The sequence below is a fragment of the Drosophila elegans genome, unplaced genomic scaffold (genome assembly GCF_018152505.1).
Source record: "Drosophila elegans isolate 14027-0461.03 unplaced genomic scaffold, ASM1815250v1 contig_814, whole genome shotgun sequence".
Taxonomy (NCBI): Eukaryota; Metazoa; Arthropoda; class Insecta; order Diptera; family Drosophilidae; genus Drosophila; species Drosophila elegans.
In genome coordinates, this window is record NW_024546167.1 from 4,373,415 (window position 1) to 4,398,366 (window position 24,952).

The window sequence follows — 24,952 nt, forward strand, 5'->3', positions numbered from 1 at the left end:
TGACCTAATTGTTTAGACAAATATTGTGAGCTGATTTGCTTAAGGTGTTTTGATGAGGGGAGTAGTCCAAGGGCTCTAGTCTATACCTTTAAATTGAGAATCCAATAACTAATTTTTTTTTTTTTAATTTTTAGGAATGGGAATGTCGCAGGAGCAGGCAGCTGCAGCTGCACTGCGGGCCAAGATGGCCCAACTGAATGCGATGGGTCACAGTCTGGACAGTTTGCCGCCGGGATTGATGCCTGGCCAGTTCGATCTGAGCAAGCTGGCCGCCGGCAATCCCGCCTTTGGACAGAGCGGACCCGGCCTGACCATTGAGCCCATACTGCGGCACGATCAGGCGGCGGGCAGCCTGTCGCCAAACGCCCATCGACCGCTGGCCCTCAACTCGGGCGGTCGGATGCTGGGCCACGAGGAGATGGCGGACCACGAGGGCGACTCAAGGCGGGACGGATCGGAACCCATGGACCTGGGTCTGGACATCAACCAGTCGGGCAGCAACCATGAGGTGGCCAATTCCGATGCCGAGGAGAACTACTCGGAGGACGAGGGAGTGCACAACACATAGGAGCAGCCAGAGATTCCAGCAAAGGATCAGCACGTATATAAACGTGAACATGAACGTGACAAGTTGTATACCGATTACCCATGGAACATATGTAACGAGTAGCCTTATCCTCATGTATACCAGTTTATGTGTACGATACGATACAATACGATAGTGAAACCTAGGACTAAAATCATATTTGTGCCGCTGCCAGAGCTGGCCTAGTAGAATTCGATGTTGTGCTTTTTAAACCTACCTATACCGACTACCTATACGGATATATATATATAGATATATACCCCTTTACATATATATATTTACATACACAAGTACCTGCTGTGTATACAAGTCGATGAAGATGAAGATGAATGACAAACCCATCCCGCATGAACAAACCTAAAGTGTAATAATGGTAGTCTAGTGTCGTAAGATAGATTTCACATTGAAAGAAGAAGCCTGTAAATACATGAAAATATTCACGTTAGATCAGAATCAGAAGAGCAGAGCAGCCAGCCCCCAAACGATCCGTCGCATTTAACACTTACGTATGTATGTTAGTATTGTACCACCAGACGCCAGCAGTTAATTCAGATGTGCCATGCATGCCACAGCCTTCCAGTTCATTGGTGGCTCACCACAGTGCTTACCATATCTCAGGAACAGGCCGAACAACTCAACCGAACTACCTCAGCCAGCTATAGATAGAGTTGAGCTCCCCTCCCCCCCGAAACGAACTTTTAACTTCCATGAGTTGTGAATGGTCCTGTATGCTGAACGCTATACTCTCCGTCTCCAGGAATCTTGCCAATTGTCAACAGCAGAGAGCTGCCCGTAGTTTTAGAAGCCACCAAACCCCAAATGGGGGATCAGCATACAAGAAATTGATTATTTATACAACCAACACACACACACACACACATACGGTATACAGTGCACACTCGGTATACGTATATAGACCTAAAGATAATACATATGAATGCCTGTACTTATTTGTCAGAGAATTGAATACCTCAGCATACTCAGCATTCGGTCGCTAGCACTCGATGTCCAGTGCGAATCATATACTTAAATGTAATTTAGGCTAGTTAGTTTATGCGGCAGCATTGCGAGCAAGACATAGATAGATGTAACAACTACGCGTTTCCTGTATGTATGTATTTAGTTTAGTTCGAATATGCCTCAGTTATCCTAGGTTTATGGTTAGCTTCAATCGGAGATGAGCACAGATGACTCTACAAGAGTCGCTACCACTTGCCTTATGACCAACATATGTGTTACTTTAGTAATTTTCTACCTCAATTAATTTAAATGTAATTTACTTGGATATTTATTTGTAAGTTCTTGACCGCACCCACAACTTATTTCGAGTGTTTTAACTACCAACGATAAGGGATTTAATTCAGTCATTTACATAGCTTAGCAAGATATTGGATGTGAATAAAGCAACTAAGTACATGGCGAGTATCTTTAGGTTTTTATTTACCCCGTTTAGTTTGTACCTTCGGTTTTAGACACTTTTCCCTCCTCTCACTCTTGCCCAGATTTTGGAGCAGGGGGAGTGCAATAGATGGCATTTTTCTAGACTTGAAATGCATTTAAGGCTAATGCAATTCGGTTAAGTCGTTAGTTTAAAATATATTAGTTAAAAGTCGTTACATAAGCAATATAAGTAGACATCCATGTGCTTAGAAAGTTATATAAATATTTATTGATATTACAATAAAGCCGCGTTATGAAGACAATCTGTGTTTTTCTCAAAATTTGCGGAACGAGTTCACGTGGAATATATAAACTAAAAACTATATATACTATAAATCAAAGACACGTTTAAGTTGAAAACACCCAAAAGGCAATTGAAAAATTTGGCAATTTATGCAAATGTTCAACCTAAACTTATTAAGATTATGTGTGCTTTAAATACATGTTTTTACCTGCGCATGAAAAGGTTAACTAAAAGTTTAAAATATGACTTTTAAAAGGCTTGCTAATGACATATTATAGAGAACTTAAAACCAACGCCTTAAAGATCTGTACACTAAAAATATGACAGCTTGGAAACCTATTTAGTTGATTCACCTGCTTCATATTGAGCAAGTTTTGCTCGAATTTTATCCATCTCATCTTTCCGCATTCCCAATACGCGTTTCGCCGACTCGTATTTATTTCGGATGACAGCTAGTTCCCTCTTCTGTGCTTCACATTGCGCCTGCAAGCATAATGGTTCAATAAATATTAATTACTTATTACAGCTAAGAAAATAAGTACCTTGAGCGCACTGTTTTGACCAGCTGTAAGTGAGGTGATGTTCGAAGTGTCGTTGTTTTCGTTTTGCCTGACCTTCCCTTCCAGCTCTTTGATTAGGTTGTAGCGGAAACGCAGCAACTGAACAGCATCCTGATACTTTGTGTTGGTTTTCTCCAGGATTGCCTCCAGTTCGGACTCCGTCTGTGTGTCCCTTGTTACCATTTCAGGCCTCACACTATTTTTAGCCTGCTCTTGCTGGTCGGCAATCGGCATTGCAGATGATGCTGCAGCATCAGTGAGATCATTGATCCGAGCGTTAAGATCGTGTAGCTTTGCCTTAAATCGTTTCTGCTCGGCGCGTGCCTTCTCCTGCTCCTCCAGAACCCTCCTCTTCAATTGCGCATTCTCGTCCTTCAGCGGATGGTGCTTCAGCTCCATGTTCAATGCCGTCACCTTGCTTTCGCAAATGAAGAAGTCCCGCTGGCACTCCTGTAGCCTAGCGTTAAGCTCCGCGCAGTTGCAATTATTGTCTGAAATTATTCGTTTCGATTAAAAGATCTTGTTAGACACGCCAAGAACAAGTGCACTTACCTACGGGATCCGTCATGGTGCCACATTCCCGAAAGTCGTTCCAGTACGACTGCCTCCGCTCATCGTGAACGCTGATTCGTCGATTCCTCCGCACTTCAGTCTCCGAAGTTAACGATTTCTGCAGATCGAAAATAATTAGTTTAAGAATTGTAACCATAACAGGCTAAACTAATATTCACCCTTGGGCCACTGGCACCAGGATTTCGGTCCAAACTCTTTCTAGCAGGCGCATTAACTGGCGATCCGTTCGAGGCATTTGACTCGAAAGACGCGTTGCTTCCATTCCCTTTGATGGCTTGCAAAGCAGTTAGTTCACCCTGAAGCTTGGTCACAATGTCGTTGACCGTGCACAATTTTTCCTCCAAATTACGCTTGTCTTCCAGCAGACTGGAGATGGTACCGTCCATGCGTTCCTTCTCCATACGGAAACTGGCATCCTTGGATTTCTAAATAAAAAGGCATTAAAAAACCAAAAAAATTGCAACAAAATGCCTTGTATGTTACCAGAGTTGATCTCAAATTCTCGCACTCCTTTGTAAATTCCTCATGTTTGCTCAAAATGTCATTGAACGTGCACAACTTTTTTTCCAGGCCGCGTTTGTCTTCCAATAAACTTGAAATGGTTCCGTCCGACATATGCTTTTCCTTTTGGAAACACGCTTCTTTTGATTGCTGCAAAAAAAAAGAAGATATTCAGTAAATCTTAAGAAATGGATTCTCTTAAAGATCTTACCAGTTCGGATCGTAGCATCTCGCATTCTCTTGAAAGTTCATCAACCTTTTGTCCCATTTCGAGGCTTTTATTATTGGCCGCTTCCATGGCTTCTTGCAGAGATGAAAGAGTTGCCTCATTCGATGTCAACTGAGCCTTCAGTCGATCAATGGTTTCATCTTTTTCTTTAAGAATGGATAGCTTTTCTTCCAGTTCCTGTTTTTCCTTTTCCAAATCTGATATTATCAAGTCCAAGCTCTCTTTTTTCCTTTGGAAGTTATTGGTTTCGGTTTCCTGAAAAAAAGTATCCATAGAATCATAATGTTAAGGTGGATATGGATATGGAAATTGGACTTACCAGTTGGGAACGCAGATTTTCGCACTTTGTTGTTAGTTCCCCGATTGTGTTTTGGCTAAGCTCAAAATTCCGACTCATCTCCATGAATCTTTGATCGACTTCGACTCGCATTTGCTCTTCGAGGCGAGTCTTTGATTGTTCCAGATTGGCAATATTTGCTCTCAGTGATGTGCACAGTTTTTGCTCCTCTTCCAAAGCGTTCTGCAGATCCTGAGCATTCCTTAGCTTTAGTTTAAGCTCCTCATTTCCAGCCTCAAGATTATCTTTCGTTTCTTGCAGGGATTTAAGTTTCAGCTGCAGCTCATCCATTGAACCCTTGAGATCGGTCAACTCGCGTTGGAAATTGCCCGCCTGAGTTGACATTTTATCCTCGACTGCTTTTAGCTGAGCTACCAGTTCTAATTGTTCCGATCTCGTAGTATCCTTGGCATCCAAAGCGTGCTTTAATTCCAAGCGAAGCTGTTTGATTTCATCGTCTCGATTAGAGATTCCTTCCTGGGAAGTAAGCAGTTCGGAATTCAGGCACTCAATCTTTTTCTCCAGATTACACGACACTTCGTTTGCCTCGGAAAGACAGATTTTGAGTCGTTCGTGCTGGGAAATCAGATCATCATGCTCAAGAGTCTTCAGTTGTGCCTTTTGCAGTGCTTCTTCGAGATCACTCATCTTGGCAGTGAAAGTCTCTAGCTTTGCCTCTAAATCGCTTTTCTCCATCACATTCTGCGTTTTAAGAGCATTCATTTGCAATTCAAGTTCCTCGCATTTCTTCAGGCTGTTTGACAGATGTTCATTTGCCTCCTGAATCTCCAACTGCAGGGTCATCTTTTCCTGACTTAACTTCTCCATGTCTTGAACTTGCTGCTCGCACTGTGCCTGCAGCTCAGTGATCTTTTCTAGTTGCTCACTGTGTGCCTGAGTATCCAAGTTATTCTGCTCCATATTGCTCAACTGAATTTGCAATTGTTCCTGGCTTTTTTCGTACAGATTCTCAAACTGCATTCTCTCCGCTTTCACTTTATCCAGCGCCAATTCGTGATCAGATTTGGATTTCTCCAGTTCAGCAATTGTTTCTCTCATTGTGTTTCTGTGACCTATCATCTCCTCAAGAGTAATTTTCATTTCCTCAAGCTTTGAGGTTGCCTTCTCGCGCTCCTCCTGCGCTTGACTCAACTGCTCCTTCAGTGTGGTTTCAATACTGAGTTGTTGTGCTTCCGCCTCGGCAATCTTCTTCTCCAGGGCTTCTCTTAACCCATCAAGCTCCGCCTGATGCTGGGCATTCAATTTGTTTCTCTCTTCCTCTGCGTGGTTAATCTTTTCCTGGAGAGTGCCCCTAATGCCTTCCAACTCCGTCTGACAGCGAGCCGTTACACTGGCGAGCTCCTCTCCGGCCTGCGTTAGCTGATCCTTTAAAGCGGCCACACTGCTCTCATAGCGATCCTTGCACTCCTCCAACTCCTGGCTGCACAAGCGGAGTTTGGCGCAATTCTCGCTCTCGCTGGCCTCCATCTTCATCATGTACTTCAGCTGTAGGGCATTGATTTCATCCTCTTTTACCCTCTTCGTGTCCCTTAGTTCTTCGTTTGCTGTCCTTAACGATTCTCGAAGTTCTTCGATTTGGTTAACGTATTCTGAGGGAGCCTCCACTTTAGTCGTTTGCTGGACAAGTTGAGCATTTTTCTCCTGCAACTGATCGATGAGGCGTACACCATCGGACAGCTTTTGCGCCTGGCAATCCAGTAGCTCCTGCTTTTGCTTGGCATCCTCCTCCAACTCCGCCATCCTCACTTCCATTGATAGGCAGCGCTCGCTCATCTCCTCGATTTCCGTATATAGTTTGGCGATGTTCTCGTCTTTGAGTTGCATTTGACGCAGCTGACTGTCGATCTCCTCCTGCATTGCACACACCCTGGTCCTCAGCTCAGCAAGGGAAGCCTTGAGAGTGGCCACTTCCTGCGGTTCCTGATCTTTCATACCGGGAGTTGAGGGGTGGACGCCTGGCAGGGTATCATCGTCAGGCGGTATTACAAGCAGATTCTCGCTCATCGAGCTCTCCCGGATTACTTTGTCCTGCAGCTCCTCGTACACCATTGTCATCTCCGCATTTTGCTTCTCAAGGGACTCGATCTGGCGCTGGTAATCCTCCACCTTGTTCACTATGACACTCTTCTCCAGCAGGGCAGACTCCAGGCTGCTCATCTGCTCGCGCATCTCGTTAATGGTTGCCTCTGTGGCCTCCATAAGGGCACTCTTCTCAGCCACTTCCTGTTCCAGTTGTGAAATGATATCGAGGAGTCGCCTTTCCTCCTCCAATATCACCTGTTCCTGGGTTAATCGCCTGATCTGGAACCTGTGGCGCTTGAAGGAACCCTTGAGGCTGATGGAATCGGATGCATCCAGCTGGCGACTGTCGCTCTCTATACAATCCGCAGACTCAAGGCAAAGCTTTAAGCCAGGCTCCTCCAGATCGCGATCTAAATTGATGGCTCTGAAGAGGCGACTGCAGCCGGAATGGTGCTGGAGTTCGATTTGGTGAATCGATTCAGACAGCTGGACAAACTGCTGCAGGAGATCACTTTCAAGGTCGAGCTCGTGCTCCGGTTCACTGCACTCGGTGCCCACACCGGATGACTTCATGGAGTCCACTTCGAAGCTGGAGGGGCGCTGCTTGAGCTCCTCCCGCAGGGCGTCGTTCTCCTGCACACTTTCCATCAGTTGGTTGGATAGGCAGTCGTATTCGCTTTGGATCTCGCTAAGGTTAGACTCTAAATCAGTGATTTTCGCTTTAAGCTCTTGATTTTTTGCCTTAAATTCTTCTGCCAGAGACGCGGAGACCTGAGCATCCTTAAGCATGCTCTGGGCCTCCATCACTTGCTCCTTGAGAGTTTCGATTTCTGTCTGCAGTTTGGAATTGTCAGCCTCGGAAGCCTTTGACGTGCGTCCCAGATGCTCGTACTCCTCCTGCAGCTTTTGATAGTTTGCCTGAATAGTGTCATGGTTCGACTGCAATGCCTCGATGGCCAGCTGCTGACCCTGCCACTGCTGCTCCAGCGTGTTGTATTTCGTCTGAAGCAGTTCAAAGTCATCTTGGGCAGTGGAAATTTGCTTGGAGAGGCGTTCGCAGTCCGTGGTCTTTACATACACCTCACTACTTGCCTGGCTCAAGGCCGACTGCACACTGTCCAACTTGGCACGAGTGGCGGCGATTTCGGCTCGCAGATGATCACACTCGCAGGACTCCAGTTGCTCACACTTATTGCAAGTTCCGTCGACGCTTTCTTCCGGAGCTTGGCAAATGGAACGCATTCTGGCCTCCTTGCTGTTGCGCAGCACTTCCCGATTGCATTCGTCGAGGGAATTTCGCAATTTCTCTATCGCCAAATCTTTCTCTGAAAGTACTGAGAGCAACTCATTCACACGCAGTTTCGACGATTTCTTGTGGGCCTCGAATTCAAACTCCAGGCTCACTGCATCGCGATTTGCCACTTCCAATGCGGTCATAGTCTCTTTCAGAGCACTCAGCTGCTCCTCCAAATCGTGGATCTTTGAATTCGCCGCCTGATTGGCAGCTGTCAAGTTGGTGACCTCTGCCTGCAGAGACTCGCATCTACAAAAAGAAAAGTGAGAAATACTCAGTTAAATTCTGTATCGAATTATGAAAGAATAAAGCTGGAATAAATTATTGATCTTCATTGATTAGATTTGCTATAATTTATTAGCTGTTTGTTTCTTAGAAACTAGGTTTTGTTATTCGACACTTAAAAACTGAACTGAATTTCTTGTTATTCATTATAAATAGCTCCCGAAACCCAAAAATCGAACAAGTTATCAACCAAATACGAAGCTAGTTTCCTTTTTTATTCCAAGTATAATCAATCATTGCCTTGGAAAAAGCCACTTTGCACTCACCGCTCCTTTTCGGTGGAATAATCTAGCTCTAACTGCTCCCGCTGAGCTGTGTTCTCTTCCAGCCTTTCTTTCAAAACCTTCACCTCTTCAAAATCCGCTTCGCACTGCTTCTCTAAGCTGGTGAACATTTGCAGGTCCTGGATCTCCCTCTTAATCTTCTCCTTGCTGCGCAAGCAAATGATCGTGTTATTTGTGCGTAGATGGATGCGAGTGTTGGGTAATGGTTATAGCATGAAAGATGGTCAAAAGCATGGTGAGGGTAAAACAGGGTACTCACATTACGGGACCCATCTGACTCGTGATGGGGGTTAGGGCAAGGTCTGGCAACTGCCTGCTGGTCAGCCTGGCCATCTGGACATCCATGCCGGGGGAGCCGAAGTCAACGCACTCTGCCGGCAGGAATTGCTCGTCGTCCACGTTGCCATCTGTGCTAATGTTCAGGGAACCGAGAATGTTAATGGTCTGGGGAATGTTACCCAATCGTCTGCCGAAATTGGAATGGGGAAAGAACGTTGGTTTCGGTAATGCAGACATCTTTGAGAATTGGACAAGACAGTCGTTCGCGGTGCCGGACTCCGGAGGGTCCAACTCCTGGCCCGAAGCGGTGGGACACCAAGTACGGCGACGCTTCTGCCGACACTTGTCCCCTAGCGATGTGCTCGAGATGATCTTGTGCATGTCGCTCTTGATGCGCCGCTCCAGATCCTGCACCTTCAACTGGCTCTCGTTCTTGCGCTCCTCCTCGGCCAGCTTGTCCTTCAGCTCCTTGATTTCGCGCTCCAGCCGCTTCATCATCGTGGCATCGGAGACCATCTCGTTCACCTGCGGCTTGATGCGAATCTTCTTGGCGCGCGTGGCGAAGCTCAGGGTGGACTGCGATTCCTCCATGATCGAGGGTTTGATTGTGCAGATGATCGAGGTGAAGGCATTGCCGCCCAGCGAAGCCTGCAGGATGCGCGTGAGTTTGGAGTCGCGAAAGCTGATGAACTTGTTGTCCACGTTCTCGGACAGGCTCTTGATCACGTTGCTGAGGAAGAGCAGGCTCTTGTTTATGTGGCCGCCCTCCTTGAGGCGAGCTCCCCGCGCACCCGTCTGATCCGCCCGCTCCGATCCAGCCAGATCCACCAGGTTTAACACGCTCTGGATGACGGCGTCGTCGGCGCTGCGGTCCGACTTCCGGGACTCGATAATCTGCGGGATAGAAATTAGCATGACTAGATACGGTAAAAACTACCGAAAGGCCTCACAATTCGAAAGATGGCGTGCGAGCGGCTGGAGCGCTCGTTCATATTGGTCTCGCCCACGGTGCGCTCCTTGTTGCCCATGCAGAGGAGGCGCAGGAGGTCGTCCTCGCTGGTTATGATGCACTCCTCGCAGTTCACGTTCACCATCCCGTTTCCGGACTCATGGATCTTGAGGTCCTGGTTCTTTTTGTTCAGCAGGTCGTAGATCTTCTCGTTGTAGATCTCGATGTAGCCCACGCGCAGGAGGAAGTCGCGATCCGTCTCCGTGGAGATCTGCTGGAAGATTTCCTTGGCGGCCAGCACCATGACGCCCGGGTTCTGGCCGTCGCCCATCATCGTGTAGGTCTTCCCTGCAGTAACAGGTACATTAGAAGTCACAGGAGCCTATATGGCAGAAGTACCCACCCGACGACGTCTGGCCGTAGGCAAAAATAGTTCCGTTGAAGCCCTGCATGCAGGCGTGCACGATGTGCTTGGCCATCCGGTCGAACACCTCCTGGTTGCTGGCGCCCTCACCGAACACATAGTCTGCAAGTGGAAAAGGGGGAAAAGTCAGGACTGGGACTCGATTCTCTACATGACCAAGGAGACTCACCAAAGACACAGGGCTCCGCGTGGCTGTCCGCCAGGTGGATGGAGCAGCCCTCCTTCACCTGCCACAGGGAGGTGAGTTCGGGCTCGCAGGGACGCACCTTGATGCACACCTGGATGGAGCTGGCGTTCTTCGCGGACATCTTTATTGCTTCTTCTTCTATCAACAATTTGCGTTACACAAAGCACTGGATGGAGACAAACAAACGTTCAAATGTTTCACAGGTAACAAGTAATGATAGACATCTTTGTTTCTAGCTAATTCTCAGTTAAATTCGAACAAATACCGCTTTGCGTTTTCAGGGATGCAACCGCTTCGATAATCGCTTGTTGTCTCGAACTAGTTCGATAGATGTATCTATAATCTGGGTTAACTGGTTCTGAAATAGTTCTTGGCGGTTCTGTGAGGACCCGTTCACACTAGAGACGAGTTTTAGAGTAATGGGAAAACTCTGATTTTTTTTAACGAGGGGTATTCAAAAACTTTTACATGTTCCAAAGAATTGGCAGTATTAGGTTCCTGGCTTATTTGTGGTTTCTTCAAAAAACTAAGTACAAAGAATTGAAAATCTGCGAGCCGACTTAGAATTGCTATCTCACCTAACTTTTTGAGCGCTTTATTTAAAATTACCGTTAGCAGGCAACCGTTTTGTAGTTTTTTTTTCAAAACAATTAAACCTTAGCAAAACAGACACAAAACATAAAATATGTATTTAAACGAAATCTTCAACTTTGTATTTGTTTATTTGTTTGCAAAAGGTTCTTGTGTCTTCAGTTTTTTACAGTAAACAAATTTGAGAGGCTGTACTTAGAAAAAGCCTAAGCCTCCGACCGCGTTTAAATTTTCAGGACCCATGTATTTTCTGAGCCCCGATAAAATCTTTAACGTTTTGTCACAGTAAGAAAAGTCAATTTAGGGCTTAATTTTTGATGAGTTTTCTTGTTTTATATTTACTTAAAAATATTTCCTAGTTCCGACAAGATCGATAACCGAAAAAGCACCATTGACATCGAACTGGTTCCGGCGATGCAAGTAATCTCGCTTCTGGAACTGGTTCGTTTTAGAAGCGGTATTTGTTCGAATTTATTAGAGCAACAAAGATGTCGATAATTAAGCTTTCCTAAAACTCTAAAATCTGTTTATGTCCGTATCGTAAATTGTTGAAATTAAGGAACCGCTAAGATGTCCGCGAAGAACGCCAGCTCCATCCAGGTGTGCATCAAAGTGAGACCATGTGAGCTCGGGCTCACCTCCCTGTGGCAGGTGAAGGAGGGCCGCTCCATCCAACTGGCGGACAGCCACGCGGAGCCCTGTGTCTTCGGTGAGTCTTCGTGGTCATGTAGAGAATCGAGTCCCAGTCCTGACTTTTCCCCCTTTTCCACTTGCAGACTATGTGTTCGGTGAGGGCGCCAGCAACCAGGAGGTGTTCGACCGGATGGCCAAGCACATCGTGCACGCCTGCATGCAGGGCTTCAACGGAACTATTTTTGCCTACGGCCAGACGTCGTCGGGTGGGTACTTGTGCTATATATACTCCCATGAATATTTATGTACCTAATAACATGCACACCATGCAGGCAAGACACACACGATGATGGGCGATGACCAGAACCCGGGTGTCATGGTGCTGGCCGCCAAAGAGATCTTCCAGCAGATCTCCACGGAGACGGATCGCGACTTCCTCCTGCGCGTGGGCTACATCGAGATCTACAATGAGAGGATCTACGACCTGCTGAACAAAAAGAACCAGGACCTCAAGATCCACGAGTCCGGAAACGGGATGGTGAACGTAAACTGCGAGGAGTGCATCATCACCGGCGAGGAGGACCTTCTGCGCCTCCTCTGCACGGGCAACAAGGAGCGCACCGTGGGCGAGACCAGCCACTCGCACGCCATCTTCCGTATTGTGAGTCCTTCGGGCAATTGTTCCCGTATCAAGTCATGCTAATCTGTGCTCCGCAGATCATCGAGTCCCGCAAGTCGGACCGCAGCGACGGCGACGTCGTTATCCAGAGCGTGCTAAACCTGGTGGATCTGGCTGGATCGGAGCGGGCGAACCATTCGGCTGGCCGAGGGTGCCAAAGCCTGCTCTTCCTCAGCAACGTGATAAAGAGCCTGTCCGAGAACGCGGACAAGTTTGTCAGCTTCCGCAGCTCTAAGCTCACCCGCATCCTGCAGGCTTCGCTGGGCGGCAAGGCCTTCACCTCGATCATCTGCACAATCAATCCCTCGAGCGTGGAGGAGTCGCAGTCCACCCTGAGCTTCGCCACGCGCGCCAAGAAGATTCGCATCAAGCCGCAGGTGAACGAGATGGTCTCCGATGCCACGATGATGAAGCGCATAGAGCGTGAGATCAAGATGAATAGGGATAAGCTCGCCGAGGAGGAGCGCAGGAATGAGAGCCAACTGAAGGTGCAGGAACTGGAGCGGCGCATTAAGCGCGACATGCTGAAGATCATTTCGAGCTCCTCGCTGACTGATCAGCGCCTTCAGAAGCGACGCTGCACTTGGATCTCTCCAGCATCGGGCCCAGAAGCGGAGACTGCCACAACTGCCACAATTGCCACATTGCCCGCTCTGTCAGAGGAATCACGTCTGCCCCGGCTTTCGAAGGCGTCTAACCTGCCGAAACCAATGTTTCGACGGGATGTTGCACCCAAAACCGTCAGCATAAATCCGGCTCTGAAGGAGGAATTTGTACCAGTTGATATAATGGACTTTACATCTGCCGTGCCGAAATTACTGGAAAAAGAGGCGGCGAGTAGTGTTCGTTCAGTAATCAAAAAGGATCAGCAGTCCGTTCAAAAGTAAGTCAAACAATTTGATTAAGTCTATACCTTCTAAATTGTGAAATCACTTTAACCTAAACGTACGACAAAACGAAATGATGGCTTGCCCAACGTAAGTATCTTGCACTTTCAGTATGTATTCCATTGCAAACGCATAAAAAAGTCTCAAAGTATAAATACCCAAACAGGCGTGTATTATTCTATTCTACTATCACGGCAATTCTATTGGTAAAAGGTATCGAAGTATATCTTTACATTGCACAGTGTTATTTATTTTCAAAACCTGCGTATTGTTATGTCTTTAGCTCAGAGTTTATAGGGAAGCTAACTTAATCAACATAGAAAGCTTTAATAATCCACGAGATCTTGGTGTTCATACGGACACACAAAGAAAGATTATTATTATTATTTATGCTGATTAAAAATATATACGCTTTATATAGGTTTCTACTCCCAGTCATCTACATTTGCTATAGAAAAATATTAATCGAGTATGAGAGCACAACCTAATACAAAAGTGGATGAATATAAAATTTTAGTTAACCTTAGTAGCAAAAAAAAAAAATGGTTAAATTTTTGCAGATTTTGGGGTATTGTTTTAAATAATATAATTTAATTATTTCTTTGATAAATATATCAAGTTAACAAGGTATTTAAAACCAAAATATTATGTATATTTATACCCTTGCAGAGGGTATTATAATTTCAGTCAGAAGTTTGCAACGCAGTGAAGGAGACGTTTCCGACCCTATAAAGTATATATATTCTTGATCAGCATCACTAGTAGAGTCGATCTAGCCATGTCCGTCTGTCCGTCCGTCTGTCCGTCCGTTTATATGCAAACTAGTTTTAAAGCTATCTGCATGAAACTTTCCCAAAAGTTGTCTTTCTATTGCAGGTAGTATATAAGTCGGAACGAGCCTGATCGGACGACTATAGCATATAGGTCCCATAGGAACAATCGGAAAAATAAATGAAAAAAAATTATACCTTTGCTGTTTTTTAATTTTTTGTTTAGTTCTTCGACATATAGTAATGGTTAAATATTTCCGATTTACGGTTTAAATTTCATCAAAATCGGTCGACTATAGCATATAGCTCCCATAGGAACAATCGGAAAAATAAATGAAAAAAAATTATAACTTTTCTGTTTTTTAATTTTTTTGTTTAGTTCTTCGACATATAGTACTGTTTAAATATTTCAGCATTACGGTTTAAATTTTATCAAAATCGGACGACTATAGCATATAGCTCCCATAGGAACAATCGGAAAAATAAATGAAAAAAAATTATAACTTTGCTGTTTTTTAATTTTTTGTTTAGTTCTTCGACATATAGTAATGGTTAAATATTTCCGATTTACGGTTTAAATTTCATCAAAATCGGTCGACTATAGCATATAGCTCCCATAGGAACAATCGGAAAAATAAATGAAAAAAAATTATAACTTTGCTGTTTTTTAATTTTTTTTCTTAGTTCTTCGACATATAGCAATGGTTAAATATTTCAGAATTATGGTTTAAATTTTATCAAAATCGGACGTCTATATCATATAGCTCCCATAGAAATAATAAAAATATATAAAATAACTATCTAATAATTGAGCTGCAAATCATCATAGTTTCAATGTTTTTCAGCATATACTCAAGTAAATCATAATTTAAATGTTTTCAAAAGTATTTAATTCATGCAATAGCTGCAAGGGTATATGAACTTCGGCTTGCCGAAGTTTGCTTTCTTTCTTGTTTTAGACAGAATTTTAAATTGGTTTTAACGACTTTTATAATGGTCAAAGGTATTTTCATTTTATCGTCATTACTGTTTTAAAAAATCTAACTATAGTAACTTTATATTTATATTCAAAAACATAGTGTTATTTTAAACTTTATTGTAATTAGTAAAAAAAAAAATAAGTAATATCAAGTAATTTAAAAACAAAATATTCATATTTTTAGACAGAATTTTAAAATTGCTTTTAACGACCAAAGGTATTGTAGCGGTCAACACATTGTTTATATGTTTAAAACAACTAAAGTTACTTTACATTTAATTTCAAAAACATATTATAAGTGGATCTTTATCCATAAACTAATTATTTTTTGGGTCGTTACTATTATTTCATATCGGTTTTCCATGCTTGATAGGCTGATTGGGAGATTTAATAAGTTTAAAAATTACAACTCACCTCTGAAGCTCGCTCACCTGGCACCTGAGTTGGAAATGTGGTGGAGATCTCGTCGAGCTCTTCTACGCGGCTGTCTTCTACGCGGCTGTCTTCTACGCGGCTGTCTTCTACGCGGCAGTCTTCTCGCGCAGTCTTCGCTCGCTCTCCTCGCTTTCTTCGCGGGGCAGTCGCTGCGAAGAGGGCAAGTGAGCTCCACTCGGAGTGCGGTCGCTTAGAAATCGAAAACAAAACAAACGCCAACGCAAATAGCCGTCGAGAAAGAAACATTTCTGCGGAGAATCCGGGAGTGCAGAGAGGCAGGCAGCAGGCAGCAGGCATGTGAGCCAGTTTCGCGAATAGACCGCCGCCGATTGTTTTGTTTTTGTGGCTCTGGCACAGCGATAAGGCAGTCGGCCGATCGAGAAGCCAGTTAACTGGCCAACTTCTTGATAATTTGATCGCTTGAATTCTGAAATGCTCATTGTATTTGCCGCTGTCCCACAGCCAGCACGTTTCACCACCTTCACCTCCAAACTATTCCGTTCCGCCACCCGCCACCGCCGATCGTCTTGGGTGATCGATGACGTCGGCCCTACTACTGCCCATCCATCGACATTATAGACTGTGATGTAACGCATATAGATTGGCTAACTGCAACCGAGAGAGCGAGTGAGTGAGTGAGTGAGTGAGTGACTAGGGTGAAAGATTTGCATCTACCAATCCACAGGGACAACTGAGGTCGGTGTTATAGCACTGCGCAATAATACTCCCTTCGAGTTTGCCATAAAAGTAGTGTAAATAAATGAAATTAATACCTTTTTACTTCAGCATCTATAAGGTATTATGCTTGTGCTGCAATACTGAATTTATTTACATTTTTACTTCCCTATTAGTTTAGAACAAGTTTCAATTTTACGACAACGCCTAGACTATTTTATTAAATAATAATTGCATTTTTCATTTACTAAGGTAACTAACTAAAACAGTTTAAAAATCATTTCCAATTTAAAAAAAATTGTTAAATAATCACTAAATAACCTATCAGCAAAATATTTCTGTGTCTAATGTTTTAAATAAATTTAAAAAAATTATAAAAATAATTAATTGAAGATTTTTACACCAATAATTTAACAACTTATTAAATAAAATACTTTAATATGCTCTAAAAATGCCCGCCACTGTAACTATGCACATAATTCTGTGTATCCCATTATTTATTTATTTGTATAAAGCTAACTTATAGTTAAAACTACTAAAACTATGAGCATTATAAAAGAAGTTTTTTAAAACAAAAGTATAATTTAACAACTTATTAAATGGAATACTTTAATATACTCTAAATATGCCCGCCACTGTAGCTATGCACATAGTTCTGTGTATCCCACACACCTCGCCTGGTGCAACTTCAACTTGAATGCCGCCAGCTGCTTCTATTTTTAGTGGTCTTTTCCAAAAGACCCGATTCCCTCGGACAGCTTCCATTTAGCCATTTAGTCAGTCGGAGTAAACAGTTTTTCTTGGCGACGCACTGGCAAAGTAAACGGGGGAAAATGTTTCATAGATGTTCCCAGATTTCTTTAGTCACTGCCAATTAACTAACTCTTTACTATTCCTTGCCATTCCAGCTGCGATGCCCTGCAGGCCGAGGTCTCTGCTCTTACTGCATCCAACCAGTTAGCGAACGAGACGATCGAGAAGTACGAGGAGCAGGTGAAGAAGCTAAAGGAGACCATTGAGCGGCTGGAGATGGAGAACAGTGAGGCGGCGGTGAATCACGAGCTGCGCTTCGAGTCCCACAAGACCAAGTCCAAGCAGGTGGAGAACAAGCTGCTGTCGACCCTCTCGGAAAAGGAATCCACCATCGAGAGCCTGCAGCAGTCGCTGGAGAAGCTGTCGCGGGATGTGCTGCGCAACAGCAAGGAGGAGCACATGCGCACAATGTGCCCCGACCTGGAGTCCAGCTGCGAGAGGATCTGCAACAAGTGCCAGGAGCTGGAGCACCTTCTGCCCGCCACTGATGCCAGTGTGATCGATTCGATCGCCTGCCAGTGTGATCAGTTGCGCGCCGAGATCGCTGCCACACGCACCAAATTGGAAAGCGTGCAGTCGGCATTCAGCCAGGCCAGCTGCGAGGTGTCCCAGCGGACCACCGACTGCGAGCGCCTCTCCCGCCAGATATCCTCGGCCCAGGATGACTTTGGACTGCTGCAGGCGCGTTACGACCACCTGGAGAAGCAGGGACAGGCCCAGCAGCTGGCCATCGAGAGCATGCAGGCCGAGTACCACTCCATCCAGCGGAAGTACCAAAAGCTGCAGCTGGAGTACGACCATCTGGAGCAAAGATCTGAGGAACAGTGCCAGCAGTTGCAGGCCGACAATGCGAAACTGCAGGCGGAAATTGGAACTCTCAAGCAGAGAGTGGAGGAGGCGCAGCGCCAGCTGCTGGAAGCCCCCAATCCCGAATCTCTGGCCGAGGAGTTCAAGGCACAGAACCGAGAGCTTAAGGCACAACTCTCCGATCTGCAGGCAAACTTTGCCGAGATCCAAAGCGAATACGACTGCCTATCCAACCAACTGATGGAAAGTGTGCAGGAGAACGACGCCCTGCGAGAGGAGCTCAAGCAGCGCCCCTCCAGCTTCGAAGTGGACTCCATGAAGTCATCCGGTGTGGGCACCGAGTGCAGCGAGCCGGAGCACGAGCTCGACCCTGACAGTGATCTCCTGCAGCAGTTTGTCCAGCTGTCTGAATCGATTCACCAAATCGAACTCCAGCACCATTCCGGCTGCAGTCGCCTCTTCAGAGCCATCAATTTAGATCGCGATCTGGAGGAGCCTGGCTTAAAGCTTTGCCTTGAGTCTGCGGATTGTATAGAGAGCGACAGTCGCCAGCTGGATGCATCCGATTTCATCAGCCTCAAGGGTTCCTTCAAGCGCCACAGGTTCCAGATCAGGCGATTAACCCAGGAACAGGTTGAATTTAAAGAGGAGGAGCGACTCCGCTGTGTGATTTCCCAATTGGAGCAGGAAGTGAAGGAGAAAAATACGCTTATAGGTGACGCTGAAGCAACTATCAATGAGTTGCGCGAACAGATAATCAGCCTGGAATCTGCATTTGTGGAGAAGAGTAGCCTAGAGAACATGGAACTGGAAAAGCAAAATGCGCGGGATCAGCCAGATAAAGTAACCACCGAAAGCTCCATGAGCGATAGCTTGCTCGAGTGTCCTCCTGACGAGGAAACCTTGACAGCTTGCCATGAATCTCCCGCCCAGAAGGATCACGAATCGCAGGAGGTAGTCACACTCAAGGAATCCCTGGCTGAGCTGAAAACCAAGGTGTGCCACCTGCAGGCCGAATTGGAGAGCCAGCTGAAGCAGATGCAGCTCAAGGACAGCAACATTGCCAAGTTGCAGACGGACATCGAGGAAATGGGCGAGCGTTGCTTGTCGATGGAGCTGAAGGTTGCTCAGCTGCAGGAGGATGCCCAGCAGAAGCAGGAACTGCTGGATCGCCAGGCGCAGAAGCTGTCCGATGACCTAAGCCTCATTGACCAGCTGCAGCAGAGGAATGCCAATCTGGCTGAGGAATCGCTGAAACTGGAGCGGTCGAAGCATGAGCAGACAATCGCCTCCTCCATTTATGAAAAACAAGTTGAGGAGCTCGAAGAATCATTGAAGAGGGCCAAAGAAAATCTCTGTATTCTGGAAAAACAAAAGACGGTTGAAATTAACGCCATTCAGCTGGAGTACATGGTAAAGATGGAGACGAGCGAGCACGAGAACCGCGCCAAGTTCCGCTCCTACAGCCACGAGTTGGAGGCGAGCAAGGAGCGCTATGAGAGCAGTGTGGCCACCCTAAGGGATCAGCTATCGCAGGCCGGGGAGGAGCTCTCCAGTGTAACGACTCGCTTTCAGGCGGAGTTGGAGGGCATTAGAGGTACTCTCCAGGAAAAGATTAACCACGCAGAGGAGGAGAGAAGCAAATTGAATGCCCAGCATCAGGCGGAGCTAGAGAAGATCAGAGAAATCCTGAAGGAAAAATTGGCCGAGGCCGAGGCGAAAGAGATCCGGATTGAAGCTGATCACAAGGCGGAGATAAGCCATGTGCGACTCACCCTGAAGGAGCAGTTGAGCCAAGCCGAGGAGGAGCGAGAAAAGGTCTCCTCAAAGCTTGAGGAGATGGAAATCACTCTGGAGGAGATGATCAGTCAGAGGAGAGCGATGGAAGACACAATAGCTGAGCTGGAAAAAACGAAAAACGATCGGGAATTGGCCTTGGATAATCTAAAAACTGAGAAAACCAAACTACAGCTTCTGTACGACAAAAGCCAAGAGCAATTGCAAAGGCAATTGCAATTGCACACTCGGGACCACAATGGCACAGGGGATGGAGAACAAGGTGAACAACTCGACAAGATCAATGACATACAGGATCAGCAGGTTGTGGACCTGGAGAAACTGGGACGGGAGAAGATGACCCTGCAGTCGGAGATTCAGATTCAAAAGCAGAAAATTCAGGAACTTGAATCGCACACGGATGTGCTGGTGTTGGACAAGTGTGATTTGATGGCAAAGCTAGAGACGTTCACGGCCAAGATTAGTGATCTCGAGGAAGCACTGCACGGTGCCAAGCTCAAACTTCTGGCCCAGGATGACCTGGTGTCCCAGCACGATAGGCTGAAAATTTGTCTATCCGAAGCGAATGAGTTGTCGTGCAATTTGCAAAAGAAAGTGGAGCGACTGCATGCGGATCTCTTAGCTTCGGAGGAGGGAATCTCCAGTCGTGATGTTGAATTGGACCAGCTTCGCACGGAACTGAAGAGCGCTGTGGATGCAAAAACCACTGCTTGCACGGAGCAACTAATTCTGGTGGCGCAGGTCAAAAAAGTCGAGGAGCGGATGTCAGTCCAAACAGAGGAGTTCAAACGCGAGGTGGCCGAGCTCAAGGGATCAATGAACGAGCTGCAGCTGAAGCATAAATCCTTGCAAGAAACGAAAGATAACCTTGAGGCTGGCAACGAGGAGCTTAAGCTGAAGCTGAGCAGATCCCACGATCTGCAGAACATGCTGGCTGAGGAGCAAGCCCTAACTGCCTCCTTGAGGGAAAGTCTGGACAAACTGGAACAATCGAAGGCATGCCTCGCAGAGGAAATGCAAACCATGGAAGCGGAATTCGCTCAGAGATCAACGGAGCTGAGTCGCAAATTGGAAATGGGCCGCATCGCAACCGGGGAATTGTCCAAGGAGTGCGAGAATCTCCGCTCCGATCTGGTGAGCTTAATATTCATAACCTCCTGTCTTTATTATTCTATGAAAATTTGTTTTTTCAGGAAACCAAAACTAAGAATTTCCAGAGAGAAAACAAAAACTTGGAGTCAATAATATTCGGTCTGCAAAAGGACAAACAACAGCTGGATGAAGAGATGGTCATTCTTAAAGAGAAGGAGGAAGCCCATAAGACAGCACTGGCGTCTCTCCAGGAAGCCTCGTCTAAGCACCAATTGGTCATGGAAATGGCCAACAATAAAAACCTTGAAATGGCACAAAAAGTTAACGATCTCTTGAATAAATGCGAAGGTCTTCGTTTCGATCTCAAGGAGAAAGATGAAGCCAATGCTGGACTGAGGACTCAGTTAATATCCAACGAAGAAGCCCTCGCATCTCTGGAAGAATCCTCGATTAAGAACAAATTAGCCATGGAATCGGCAAATAACAAATGCCTCGAAATGGAGCAGAGGATTGACGATCTCTCAAAGGAATGCGAACAGCTGCGATCCGATTTGGTAATAATTAAGAGTTCCTTATTGTCTACAAGGTTTTTCATTGAATCATTCTTTAGCAATTCAAAGAGTCGTGTTTCCTAAAGGAAAAGGATCAGTTGGACGGCACCATTTCAAATTTATTGGAAGACAAGCTCAGCCTGGAGAAACAATTGTGTTCGCTTAATGAGAAACTCACAATGAAATGCGAAAAACTACGAAAAACTTTGGTAATATTAAATAAGATACCCTATTTGAACGTTCATTGAGTGTTTTTCTTTTTAGAAATCCAATCTAAAAACATACAAACATCAATTTGAGGAAAAGCTTTCCATTCTTAAAGAGAAGGATGAAGACAATGCTCGACTTAAGATGCAGTTGACATCCCTTCACGAGTCCTCGAGTGAGCACGAATTAGCCATGAAAGCGGCCAATAACAAAAGCCTTGAATTGGAACACAAGATTGTTGAGCTCACAAAAGAATCTGAGATGTTACGATCAACTCTGGTAATATAATCGTGATGTTGGTAGCTTACTGAATTTATATCCCATTTTTTTTTGGTTCTAGAAATCCAGGGAAAGCAATTTCCGTACCGAAAAGGAGCGCATGGACGGCACCATCCGCAGTCTATTGGAGGACAAGCGCAATCTGGAGGAAAAGCTGTGCTCGCTCAGCGAGATCATGTCTAAGCTTGAGTTGGAATTGGCCGCTTTTCAACCACCTAAATCTTGTGGGTCCTGTGAATCGAATATCACCAACGGAAATACGACTGCGAAGAAGACTTTGGATCGCAACGCTACTCCCAGTGTGGCAATGGTACTTATTTGTACACAGAAAGCAAATAACTCTCTTAAAAATAATTTTTATTTTAAAGAAACCCTCAATGCTGATTGAGTCGACGGAGCGGAAAAATCGAAGGATCACGGCATACGATGAACGCCGCAGGCAGTCTAACTGGAACGACTTTCAGGATTGCGCCAACACCACAAATTCCTCGGGTGAGAGAAATTTAGTTCGCTACGAGGTGTTCATTTTCTAACATTATGGTTTCCACTACAGAAAGCAATTGCGATTGTACGGAGCCAAACTGCAAACACAGACTGAATTCGAACTGGAGGCAATCTTAGAAAAGACAAGCTTTAATTTAAACATGCTGAACAACAAAAGATCAGCAACACTTTCAATATTAGTTTTCTCACAAATGGTGGGTCTACCTTTAAAAATATTAATTTTTTTCTCAAATCTTAACAAATGTTTCCGTTTCCACTCAGAAATCGCCACTATGCGCTAAAAAAAAACAAATACACTAAAAAGAGGGTCGTCGAGACGCAACCAAATAAGTCACGTTGGATGTAATTCAAGTATTAAGTTGTCTTGTTAAGTGTTATCTTGTCAAGGTTGAAGTTTAAATTTATAATTCTTTTTTCTGTTTATGTTCATTCTTAAATGTTAAGTTTCTGTCCATTAGTCACTATTAAAAAGTCTCTGAACAAAAGTGATAAGCAAATTGAATTGTATTTGTAATTAGTTGTATATACTAATCCGAAAAATGTTATTACTTGAAAGACTTAAACGGCAGTCTATATTCTATAAGGTATCGTAGTTAAAAGAATTATTAATTTATTTTATTTATAAATCATTTAATAAAATACGCGTTTTTTTTTCCAAGTTTTTGTTTTGTTCTTAGGCTGAAGATTGGTTTATAAAACAGTTAAAAATGATAAGCGATTTATTTTCGGTTTCGTTTTCAGTTTGAATTTCTGGCTCAAAATGTCTGTCAATCGACTAGTCGATATGTGCCAACTTAAACTTGCAGTGTTGAGCAGACTTTTTCGATAGCCAAAACGATATTTATCGAGTCGCTCGCTTGAGTGTTGGCCAACGGCGGCGACCAGCTATGCGGCAGTGTTGGAAAGGGCTGCAGACGCTTACGCTGAGGCAAAACAGAAAATTACGACAAAAAAGCAGAGCCGCGCAAATAAAAGGCCATGAACTCGGCAACCAAGGTAGGTGCCAGCTGCTCCGGCCGGTCCGCCGTCGACCACGCCCCCCGGCATACCGCCGCCTGCGCCCCTGGGCGCTGCAGCAGCCACAACAAAAAAAGCGGCGCGGGAGAGAGTCGAGAGTCGTTCGTTCGCTCGTTCGCTCGTTTGTTTGTCTCACTCCTGCGAGTGGGAAATTTGTTGTTCCACCTTCTTGTGGGCGGCGGACGGTGGGCGGGTGGTGGCGGTGCGTTTGTTTTGAATTTGCACGCGGTAACAACAAACACAAACTGAACCGAACCGAACTCCCGTCTCCGGATGCAAATCCGGTTGCACTTGCAGGTGGGCGAGATATTCACGGCCGCCGGACAGGCGTTCAGCAGACTGGGCGATCTCACCATGCAGCTGCATCCGAACGCGGAGTCGCCATCCGGGTAAGTTGATCCGGTCCGGAGATTGGGATGACCGACCCTAATGTGTCTTGTGTTCCCTCGCCACGGCTGCTGCAGGAAGTGGACGGACGAGGAGATCGACATGCTGCACTCGTCCATCATGCGCTTCTCCGACGACCTGACCAAGATCAGCCTGAGCATCAAGAACCGCACCGTGTAAGTGACCCGGTGATCCTGTGATCCTGGCGAGGGAACATTCAGCTGGCTACCGTGCTAATCCCCCGCTACTCTTGCCCATTGCAGCTCCCAGATCCGCCAGGCGCTGAAGAAGAAGGCCTTCGAGGACGCCGGCATTCCCGCCAAGCAAGTGCCCGTCCAGCAGGTGCAGCACGTCCTCCAGACGCTGCCACCGCAGCAGTCGCAGTCGCAGCTTCAGCCGCAGCCACAGCAATCCCTTCAGCAGACGCCTCCTCAAGTATTCAAAACACAGCCCATCGTGCAGCATGTGCAGCTGGTGGCGCAGCCCAAGCAGATCATCCTGCATCCACAGACCACCACAACGACGGGCACGACGGTGACCGTGAAGCAGTACCAGCAGATGCAGAAAGCGCTTGCGGCGGCCCAGGCAGCTGCCGCAACGGCGGCGGCGTCGGCGTCGTCCAACAACACGCCCACCATCACGGAGAACATCATCATCCAGCAGCCCACGTCCACGTCGGCGACGGCGGTGCAACAGCCCCTCGTGGTGTCCACCTGCTCGTCGGCGCAGATCGTGATGCCCGTGGTGGTGCCGGCCGTGTCCACAGTGCTCTCGCCCACTGTGGTGATTGCCGACGATGTGGTCAGCACTACCTCCACTCCGCCAGCAACGGCGTCGGGGGCGGGGGCGGGGGCAGGAGGTGCCACAGCAGCAGCAGCAGCAGGAGGAGCGCCAGCAGGGTCGGCAGCGGGCCTAAAGTGCGGACCAGACGTGTCCATGACCCTCAACCGCATCAATGTGCAGGAGAACGAGGTGGACGTGGAGGAGTGCCTGCCCGCGGAGGTGGTCAAGCTGGATTTCGTCAGCGAGGAGGTGGCCGGATGAGATCGAAGCCCCCAGAACGGGCTGGACTTCTACTATTAGATCTCCGGCCGCCTAACGAATCACGTAACGTAACTTGGAACAGAATCGCTACAAATCTAGATCGAGAACTCTTTAACAAAACGGCTGAGATGCCGCCCTAGCCCTAAGCCTAAACTGTTAAGTGTTGTCATATTTGATATACCTTGAAATCACCTTGTTCCCGGCCCCGAAAGACAATTGGATGGATGATGGATTGTGCGATGTGCAGCAGGATGAGGAGGAGGAGAAGGAGGTGTCTGTGGATCGCCAGCCACAGAGCGTAGATATTAATTGCGGAGCGTAGATGCTGCGAATAGACTTAAATTTACGCAAGACACAATAGTGCAAAGTACATAACGACGATCGTGTAAGCTGAGAGTGAATAAACGAGCATTATTTTAAGCTCCGCTGATCTCGGGGATTTTATTGGAGCTAAGCAGCATTAATAGATTGTCCTTTTCAAAACAACAGTAATGGTTCTTATAAGTAAGACTTGATAGTTTAGGGATGTGATTTTATTAAACTCCTTTTAGTTGGGTAAATTTAATTATATTTAAGAAAAGAACCATCAA

General features: G+C 45.9%; 4 protein-coding genes across 10 annotated transcripts in view; 3 read left to right on the plus strand and 1 right to left on the minus strand.

Moving 5' to 3' along the window:
• Positions 1–2,286, plus strand: part of LOC108134498 (protein abrupt) — a 53,650-nt gene extending 51,364 nt beyond the window's left edge. For all 3 annotated transcript variants that reach the window (XM_017254820.1, XM_041710464.1, XM_017254821.2), the window contains exon 9: positions 135–2,286. In XM_017254820.1, the coding sequence (XP_017110309.1) occupies positions 135–568 (434 nt within the window). In that variant the 3' untranslated portion in view covers positions 569–2,286. The remainder of the gene's footprint in view (positions 1–134) is intronic.
• Positions 2,233–10,500, minus strand: LOC108134497 (kinesin-like protein KIN-7O). 2 transcript variants are annotated; one of them, XM_017254817.2, is made up of 12 exons: positions 10,198–10,500; positions 10,008–10,130; positions 9,606–9,952; positions 8,636–9,549; positions 8,359–8,523; positions 4,453–8,056; positions 4,116–4,388; positions 3,887–4,054; positions 3,562–3,828; positions 3,383–3,500; positions 2,813–3,321; positions 2,233–2,753 (listed from the first exon to the last, which is right to left on the minus strand). In XM_017254817.2, the coding sequence occupies exons 1-12, from the start codon at positions 10,334–10,336 to the stop codon at positions 2,607–2,609; spliced, it is 6,774 nt and encodes a 2,257-aa protein (XP_017110306.1). In that variant the 5' UTR covers positions 10,337–10,500; the 3' UTR covers positions 2,233–2,606. The 2 variants fall into 2 exon arrangements, with proteins under 2 accessions (XP_017110306.1, XP_017110307.1); XM_017254818.2 differs by lacking the exon at positions 8,359–8,523.
• A 759-nt stretch (positions 10,501–11,259) lies between these two features.
• Positions 11,260–22,542, plus strand: LOC108134518 (kinesin-like protein KIN-7O). 2 transcript variants are annotated; one of them, XM_017254855.2, is made up of 12 exons: positions 11,260–11,515; positions 11,583–11,705; positions 11,772–12,100; positions 12,157–13,001; positions 16,773–20,415; positions 20,475–20,927; positions 20,984–21,133; positions 21,189–21,410; positions 21,472–21,720; positions 21,779–21,902; positions 21,964–22,108; positions 22,176–22,542. In XM_017254855.2, the coding sequence occupies exons 1-11, from the start codon at positions 11,377–11,379 to the stop codon at positions 22,029–22,031; spliced, it is 6,345 nt and encodes a 2,114-aa protein (XP_017110344.1). In that variant the 5' UTR covers positions 11,260–11,376; the 3' UTR covers positions 22,032–22,108; positions 22,176–22,542. The 2 variants fall into 2 exon arrangements, with proteins under 2 accessions (XP_017110344.1, XP_041566236.1); XM_041710302.1 differs by lacking the exons at positions 11,260–11,515; positions 11,583–11,705; positions 11,772–12,100; positions 12,157–13,001 and adding an exon at positions 13,009–13,095 and having other exon boundaries at positions 22,176–22,536.
• Positions 22,543–22,807: 265 nt separating this feature from the next.
• LOC108134539 (transcription factor btd) lies at positions 22,808–24,476 on the plus strand. Of its 3 annotated transcripts, XM_017254886.2 has the most exons (4): positions 22,808–22,910; positions 23,229–23,320; positions 23,396–23,494; positions 23,582–24,476. In XM_017254886.2, the coding sequence occupies exons 1-4, from the start codon at positions 22,893–22,895 to the stop codon at positions 24,360–24,362; spliced, it is 990 nt and encodes a 329-aa protein (XP_017110375.1). In that variant the 5' UTR covers positions 22,808–22,892; the 3' UTR covers positions 24,363–24,476. The 3 variants fall into 3 exon arrangements, with proteins under 3 accessions (XP_017110375.1, XP_017110377.1, XP_017110376.1); XM_017254888.2 differs by lacking the exon at positions 23,396–23,494; XM_017254887.2 differs by lacking the exons at positions 22,808–22,910; positions 23,396–23,494 and having other exon boundaries at positions 23,190–23,320.
• Positions 24,477–24,952: the final 476 nt, after the last annotated feature.

Bases quoted from the DNA above. Each gene is read 5' to 3' on its own strand.
- LOC108134497 (XM_017254817.2), bottom strand. From the start codon at position 10,336: ATGTCCGCGAAGAACGCCAGCTCCATCCAGGTGTGCATCAAGGTGCGT. The intron at 9,550-9,605 runs GTGAGGCCTTTC...TCTATCCCGCAG, and splicing joins CGCACGCCATCTTTCGAATT to ATTATCGAGTCCCGGAAGTC. The intron at 8,057-8,358 runs GTGAGTGCAAAG...TTCTTTTTGTAG, and splicing joins TATTCCACCGAAAAGGAGCG to ATGCGAGTCTCTGCAGGCAG.
- LOC108134539 (XM_017254886.2), top strand. The intron at 23,321-23,395 runs GTAAGTTGATCC...CGGCTGCTGCAG, and splicing joins AACGCGGAGTCGCCATCCGG to GAAGTGGACGGACGAGGAGA. The intron at 23,495-23,581 runs GTAAGTGACCCG...TGCCCATTGCAG, and splicing joins AGCATCAAGAACCGCACCGT to CTCCCAGATCCGCCAGGCGC.
- LOC108134518 (XM_017254855.2), top strand. From the start codon at position 11,377: ATGTCCGCGAAGAACGCCAGCTCCATCCAGGTGTGCATCAAAGTGAGA. The intron at 11,516-11,582 runs GTGAGTCTTCGT...TTCCACTTGCAG, and splicing joins CGCGGAGCCCTGTGTCTTCG to ACTATGTGTTCGGTGAGGGC. The intron at 11,706-11,771 runs GTGGGTACTTGT...CACACCATGCAG, and splicing joins CTACGGCCAGACGTCGTCGG to GCAAGACACACACGATGATG.